The sequence below is a fragment of the Passer domesticus genome, chromosome 1 (assembly GCF_036417665.1).
Source record: "Passer domesticus isolate bPasDom1 chromosome 1, bPasDom1.hap1, whole genome shotgun sequence".
Classification (NCBI taxonomy): domain Eukaryota; kingdom Metazoa; phylum Chordata; class Aves; order Passeriformes; family Passeridae; genus Passer; species Passer domesticus.
Genome location: NC_087474.1, coordinates 9,808,931 through 9,816,207, shown reverse-complemented (window position 1 = coordinate 9,816,207; position 7,277 = coordinate 9,808,931). Strand labels below are relative to the sequence as shown.

Genomic DNA, 7,277 nt, shown 5'->3' with positions numbered 1-7,277 from the left:
ACCAGCCTATGGGCTGGGCTCGATGGCCTCAGAGGCCTTTTACAGCCTCGGTGATTCTGTGATTCCCGTCGGAAGCCAAAACCTTCTCCCCGCTCAGGGAGCCCGACCGGGCCCGACCCTCTCCGGTGCTGGCTGTGGGCACGGCCGCACGCCCCGCCCACCGCGCCGCCCCGCTCCCATTGGCCAGCTCGCCGCCGCTCCCTGTTCCTATTGGCCAGCCCCTTTCCGGGGCTGTGTGGCGATTGGCCGCGCTCCGCCTCCCCCACCTGTCACCGCGGGCACCGCCCCCCGCGCCGCAGTGGGGCGATCGGGCGATGTGGTGACGTCAGCGCCGGGCGGCGTCGCCATTGGCGGGCGGGGCGTGACGGGCGATGTGGCGCGCGCTGCTGCGGGCCGGGAGCGCGGCCCCTCGGGGCGGCCCCGGCGTGAGGGGAGAGCGGCGGGGCCCGAGCGCACGGACCGCGAGGTGAGCGGGGAGCGGGCAGAGCGGGGCACGGGGCACGGGCAGAGCGGGGCCGCCCAGAGCTCTGTGTCCGGCTCTGGGCTCTCCCTACCCGAGAGACTGAGGGCTCCCGGAGCGGGTCTGTGGGAAGGCAGCGAAGGTCGCGAAGGGGCTGGCGCATCCCCTGGCTGAGGGAGCTGCGTCCGTTCAGCCTCGAGGAGACATCGCTAATATCTGTAAATATCCGTGGGAGGGTGCCGAGGGAACGGTCCTCATTGCTGAGCAGAGAGGCTCAGCTGATGCGCCGGGATTCGCCCCTGAGCGCGGGGATGAGCTCCGTCCCTGAGGAGCTGCCGTGCCTGGAGCAGGCTGCTGCGGAGCCCTTCCCGGGGATGCTGCGGCGCTGTCCGGACGCCATCCGCTGCCGTGGCTCTGGGATGGGAGCAGGGAGGTCACCGGGTGGCCCTGGGTCCCTTCCAGCCTGACCCAAGGGATTCCTTGGGAGCCCCGGCACCTGCTCAGGGCAGGTGTTGCTTTGGAGGTGCCTCGGGTTGGAGCCCTGTTCCCGAGCCTTTAAAGGCTCTGGAGAGGAGAAATCCTCGCGCTCGGGATGCCTGGCGTTGTGAAGTAGCCAGAGCTGGTGCACGGCTTGAACTTTGGAGCTGCCACTGACAGCCCTAATAAATTTTAGGCTCAGCATGGCTGTCCTGCAGCAGCTGCTGCAAGGGCTTCCTGAGAAATGAAAATGTTTCAAGCACCTGCCAGGTGTTGCTATGTGGTTTGTATAGTAGATAAGAAATTTCAGGAAGCTAAAAGCCTATAAACCCTCTCAAAATAAATTCGGTGTGCAATTTACACCATGTCAGAGAAACAAGGCATTAGGTTATTTCTCACACTCTGCCCAGAACCTTATGGATGTTGTTTTTAGTGAATGACTCTTCATTGTCTGTCTTCAGTAGAAGGTGTGCTACCATCACGATGCCTGAAGTGAACACAGATCACCTGGATGAGCAGCAGGTGCAGCTCTTGGCAGAGATGTGCATCCTCATCGATGAAAATGACAACAAGATTGGAGCAGAGACCAAGAAAAACTGTCACTTGAATGAAAACATTGACAAAGGTACGGCTGGCTTATCTTCTAATTGAACCATTAAGTTGATTAAATATTTTCAGAAGCATAGTCATGATTAAATTAAAGCCTTGATCTCAGGTGAGTGTTGGATCAAACCAGAGCAAGTACCTCCCCATGGGCCCCTCCTCCTCAGCATAAAATATTTAATGTTAAAATTCTGCAGAATGGAGGAACACTCAATTAGAGGCAATTGCAAAGGAGAGAAATGTGTGATTGCACATACAAGCTTGATAAATATTATTAATCACATTTTGAAGATAAAGTAGTATTTTTTTCCTGTTATGGATACCTGTTTGCTTCTTTGCTGAGTTCTTTTCAAGTAGAAAAGGATTTCATTTTAAAGTAGTTCACCCAGGGTTTTTCTTCAAACACTGCCAATAGGAAGGGGTTTAACTGATTTTGGGTTTACTTGAGGTTGATCAGATTCAACAGTCTCTTGTGGTAGTGTGTGACCTCTTTTTATGTACTTGGGGAAAGCATCTTCCTGAAGAGTGAGCAATAACAGACTCAAAAGGTGAAGAAAACAGCAATTATACTGTTTTTAATGGAGTCTGTTTTTTGTTCTGCTTTTGCAATTCTTGAAGGGTCTTGAAATTCAGTTTTTTTAGGAATTTTTGAGTAATCTCTCTTTGATTGTAAATTTATGAGTGTCAAGCTCTCCTTGGCAGCTTGCCCAAATGTGCACATTCAGAATGGTGAACTGAGTTTAGAAGAACTCCTCTGTTGCATTTTTGTTCTAGGAACTCTTCTAATTCCATGTTTTGCATAAGCTGACTTAGAAACTGAATAAAAGCTCTTAAGTTGTTTATCAAATTCCTGGTTTTTAACATATATTAATTTTAAATTGGATTATGTAAAAATGAGGCCATTGTAAGCCCTTAACTGTCTTCATGTGTTTTATTGCTGATCTATTAAATATCTGTTTTGTTGTTTGTTTTGTTTTTGGTTTTTTTATTTTTTTTTAGGTTTACTGCACCGAGCTTTCAGTGTTTTCCTATTTAATACAGAAAATAAACTGCTGCTGCAGCAGAGGTCAAATGCAAAAATTACATTTCCAGGTTAGTGCTGAAACACTGTACTTATATAAATGTTTTATTTGGATCAATACTTTAAAAAAACATGTCAGTCCAGTCCTGCAGTGTAACTCATTCTGAGGTTTTAGAATTTACTTTAGAGAGGTCATACTTCCAGTACTTTAGAGAGTTCAAATCACCTTGTGGGTGAAGCAAGATAATGGGAATGCTTGTGAATTGTTATATAGATTCTTGGGAAATGGTTGTTCCCTGACATGTTTGATCCTGTTCATGCATGGGCAGAGGGTGTGGTGTTTACCCCCTCTGCTGCAAGACATTTATTGGAGTTGCAGGAATGGCTCTGGTGGCTGTGGAGAGTGTCCCTTTGCCCTGGTGAAAGCTGATGTGCAGCAGAGCCCTGGTGCCTGGGAGATCTGTGGATCTTTGTCTGTGCTGTCTTCACAAACACTTGTTCAACTCTGCCAGCAGTGAGGCTGTGTGGCCAAACCATGCAGTGCATGACTTCTGAACACTCCTGAACTACTACTGTCAAATGCAAATGGGCAGGCATAAAAATAAGGAGGGGAATCCAATAAAAACAGCTTACATGAGGCATGCTGGAGGGAGCTTGAATTGTCTGTTGCAGAATTTTCAATGGAAAACGAAATCAAGTGTTTCCAACTTGAAGAAGGAAGACCTTTTTCTTTTTTCCAAGGGAATCTTTACTTTAGAGATTGTTTTAACCTTTTGTCTATAAAAGTCAAGCTCAAAAGCATCTAAAATAGAGTTACAATATCTACAAACCATGTTTGGGCATTTTGACTGATTAGCAGAGAAGGAAAATATTAATAACAGAGTATAGATTGTTTGTCCTTTAAACACAGGTATAAACTTTGTATTTCTAATTATACTTACTGCCAGCTGCTTTTGAAGCTCTGGGAATATTTTCATTATTCTGTTACATATGAACTCCCAAAAGCAATTTTAATTAACATTTGAGAGATAAACAAGGTCTTTATAGACTGGCTCTCTAAGCAGATGTGTTGGGGATAAGAATGCCTGTCCTCATGTGTACCAAACACCAGCCTGAAAAGTAGTGCTTGGCAGAGGCAAATCCCAGTGCAGAATAGGTAAAGGAAAATAAGAGGTGTCAATATCCTCTTTCTGTGACCCTTCTCTGCAAAACAGGAATGAGCCTGGGATGTGTTGAGTAACTGGCCTTTGTCTCTGGGGGATTTTGGTGTTGTGTGTTTTGGGGTTTTTTTCCCCCAGCTCCTTATATGTGTCAAAACTGAACTGACTGAACTTCTTGCAGATTGTTTCACCAACACTTGCTGCAGTCACCCTCTGAGCCATCCACAAGAGCTGGAAGAAAATGATGCCATTGGTGTTCGGAGAGCAGCACAGAGACGGCTGAAAGCAGAGCTGGGAATTCCCATGGAGCAGGTAGAGAAAGGAGGGAGAACAGGAATTCTTGCCAGCATTTGCCAGTTTACAGTCTGTGTCTGACAGAGTCATCCTCAAACCTAAAAATGAACTTATCTTTGGAGATGCAGAGAGATGGGTGAACTTCCAGAGATCCCTGGAGGGCAGGGTTACACTTGGTCTGTCAGTACATGGTTCAGCTGGTTGTCAAGACTTTTCTTTGGGAGGTGGGGGGTATGTGCAAGTGTTTGTGTTCACCAGTGCTCAGTGAGTGTGCAATAAAGTCTGGTAAACATTGTTTAAAACATACCACACAGGGGAAATACACTCCCAGTGTTACAGAGCGAGTCTGGCTAGAGAAATTCTGTGCCATTCATGCCATCAAACTGCTTTAATTGTTTTTTTTATAGTAGTTCTTTGTGAAAAAATGCATTGCAGTTGTATACTTGGGAACAAATAATTTCTAAGGAAGAGGATAATAGCTGATAAATTGCAATGCCCAGCAGTGCAATTCTCCTGGTCTGGCAGCACTTCTGACAAGTGTTTTGGTTGTAGGTACCTCCAGAAGAAATCTCCTACCTGACACGAATTCACTACAAGGCCAAGTCTGATGGCATCTGGGGAGAACATGAGATAGACTATATCTTATTTGTGCAGAAGGATGTGACCCTGAACCCTGACCCCAACGAGATCCAAAGCTACTGCTATGTGACACAGAAAGAACTGAAACAGCTCTTGGACAAAGCTGCCAGGAATGAAGTTAAGATTACTCCATGGTTCAAGCTGATAGCAGAGACCTTTCTTTTTAAGTGGTGGGATAACTTGAGTAACTTGAACAAATTTGTTGAGCATGAAAAAATACACCGAATGTGAATAGCTGGGGTAAAAGGTGCTGAAGGCCAGCAGAGATGTGTTGTCTCATTAACACTGATAAATCATGATGTATGTGCAAAGAATTGGTCCACATGGAGCATGTTTTATTTATACAGATGTTTTTTCTTCTGTTTTTGTCCCCTCTTCCCCTCATCCTTGGTTCTCTTGGGCCTGTTAAGATCTCATGTGAAATGGGTTACAGTAGCATGAAACCCCTGGGTTCCTCTTCCTCCATTGCCTGGTGAAAGATCCTCAGCCTGTGTGCCCTGCACACCTGGGAGGGAGCCCAGGCACCTCCTGCCCAGCTCAGGCAGGACTGGGGTGTTCCCACTGAACTTAACCATGCCTTAAGTAGTGATTACACATGACTGTGGGCTCTGCTGTGATGTTGAGAAGACTAATTGCCAGAAGAAAAAAACAATTCAAAGTAATCAGGATTATTTTTAATTGCAGAAAGCAAATCTCTCCAGCTACTATACTCTGTAGTTAACCAAACCCATAAAAGCTTAAGTAATTGGATTGCCTGTGTGGAGTAAGTTTGACTTTGAAGTGCTGACATATGTGTTAAAGCTTTAGATAATAAACAGTGTTTGGGGCATTTTCCCCCACCAGGCTTTTCTGATTAGTTGATGGTTGAGTACTGGACATTTCCAATTTTAAAAAAGGGTTAATTACAGCAAATATAAATGGTACCTGTCTAGTGTCAGTAGTCTGTCTCTGGAGACAGGATGTGCACTAAATGGCTCTTCTCCATTTTCCAGAAAACAAGGCATCCTGATACAAGGGCTTTTCTTTTCCTGTAATAGTCATTCCCAGACCACTCAAACCCCCTGAACCCCATAATTCAAGACTGACAATTTGTGGGCTTACACTGGGTCTTGATGTCAGTTAATTAGAAATTGTACCAGAGCTAATCCTTTTTGATATTGCAGTCAATCAACTGCTGGTAACTTAGGAGGCTTTTTTCAATAAGACAAATACTCAAGGGTACTTCAATTTTAATTATAGACTGGGGGCGAGGGAGGGTCCTCAAAAAAGTTTGTGATTTCTTCTGTTAGCCCACTACTCAAACTAGTTTTTAAGTTCTCCCAGAGCCTAATGAAACAGGATGTTTATCATACCACTTACAATTAAAAGTAAACATGGTTGTAATGATTCTGTCTGGATTTGGGGTAAAATTAACTTTTTCAGTGGTCAAGGTTTCTCTTTCTCATCCCTGTTGTGACTGCAGCACTGAAGCTTTCATGGACCAGCACCTCCAGTGTTCAACACTTTGAGATTTTAGAGCCAAGTTTGTTGTGTATTGGCCAGAACTGATGTATTGTTGTAAAGCAAATATCAGGTTAGGGAACAGTGATGTGATGTAGCAGCTCTCTTGAATTCAGTGTACTCAGCCATGATACCCAGCTGTAGGCAATGGAGAAGTTCTCAAATACTTTTTAATCTAACTTTATAATTAAAACACCTTGCCTAAACCCTTGGACTGTTGTTTCCTTTCCAGATGTGAAGCTACATGGAGAATAATCTCTGTCATTGCCACAGTTTAAGCAGCACCCTGCCCATCAAACACCACTGAAGCAGCATGATGTGGGCAGGGCAGCAGGGCACAGATCTACTGGGAAAAAGTTCTGGTTTTCTAGTTCAGCTTGGAGCAAAAGCTGGCAAAACAGATCCTGAAGTAGAAGCCCTGTGCATACAGAAGGTGAAAGGAAAGTTTTGCTTAACAGTTCCTCAAAGTCCCTCAGAAGCTTTTCTTGACATTTGTCTTCTTTGTGGCATTACAGTATGCTTTAATTCTGAATTTATTACACAAAATAGATGAGAGCAGCTCTATCAATTTACACATGCTGCAAAATCTGACAGCTAGTAACTGCTCAGATGTATTTCAAAAAGTAGTGATTTGAGGGTTCCTTCTTCTTCCTTTTTTTTTGGGGGGGGGGCATGTTAATTTTTAAGATGGATTTGAAATGTACTGCTCAAGCAACACATTTATCATGCACAATTTTACAAACCATTATGTAACCATTGACCAAGGAGGGACAAAAAGAAAATATTTCACATTTGACAATATATTTAGTCTTGAGCAGATATAGAATTTTGTCTATCAGGTCCTGATGAGAAAATGTCTTGCTCAGCCAAGGATGACAGTAGCATGTGCTTGGCACAAAATTTCAGTCTGATCCTAATTTTCTATATATCTGGAATATTAATATTAATCTGAAATTCAAGGTTGTAAGGTGTAACCTTCCCTGCCCCTGCTGTTTTAGGTTATTACAGGCAGCAGGTCAGTATTGAACTGCAGTTTCTCCTCCTGTAGCTCAGTAAGTGGCAGCATTGCTCCTGTGCTTCAGTGCACAAACACAAACTTTGTCTAGCTCTTGCTGTTCTCCTG

General features: G+C 44.7%; 1 protein-coding gene across 6 annotated transcripts; it reads left to right on the top strand.

The window, feature by feature from the left end:
* The first annotated feature begins 316 nt into the window (after positions 1 to 316).
* On the top strand, positions 317 to 5,498 carry IDI1 (isopentenyl-diphosphate delta isomerase 1). 6 transcript variants are annotated; one of them, XM_064390189.1, is made up of 5 exons: positions 317 to 466; positions 1,405 to 1,562; positions 2,540 to 2,632; positions 3,903 to 4,033; positions 4,568 to 5,498. In XM_064390189.1, the coding sequence occupies exons 1-5, from the start codon at positions 372 to 374 to the stop codon at positions 4,883 to 4,885; spliced, it is 795 nt and encodes a 264-aa protein (XP_064246259.1). In that variant the 5' UTR covers positions 317 to 371; the 3' UTR covers positions 4,886 to 5,498. The 6 variants fall into 6 exon arrangements, with proteins under 6 accessions (XP_064246259.1, XP_064246185.1, XP_064246106.1 ...); XM_064390115.1 differs by having other exon boundaries at positions 1,402 to 1,562; XM_064390036.1 differs by having other exon boundaries at positions 336 to 466; positions 1,399 to 1,562.
* Positions 5,499 to 7,277: the final 1,779 nt, after the last annotated feature.

Bases quoted from the DNA above. Each gene is read 5' to 3' on its own strand.
- IDI1 (XM_064390036.1), top strand. From the start codon at position 372: ATGTGGCGCGCGCTGCTGCGGGCCGGGAGCGCGGCCCCTCGGGGCGGC. The intron at 1,563-2,539 runs GTACGGCTGGCT...ATTTTTTTTTAG, and splicing joins GAATGAAAACATTGACAAAG to GTTTACTGCACCGAGCTTTC. The intron at 2,633-3,902 runs GTTAGTGCTGAA...AACTTCTTGCAG, and splicing joins TGCAAAAATTACATTTCCAG to ATTGTTTCACCAACACTTGC.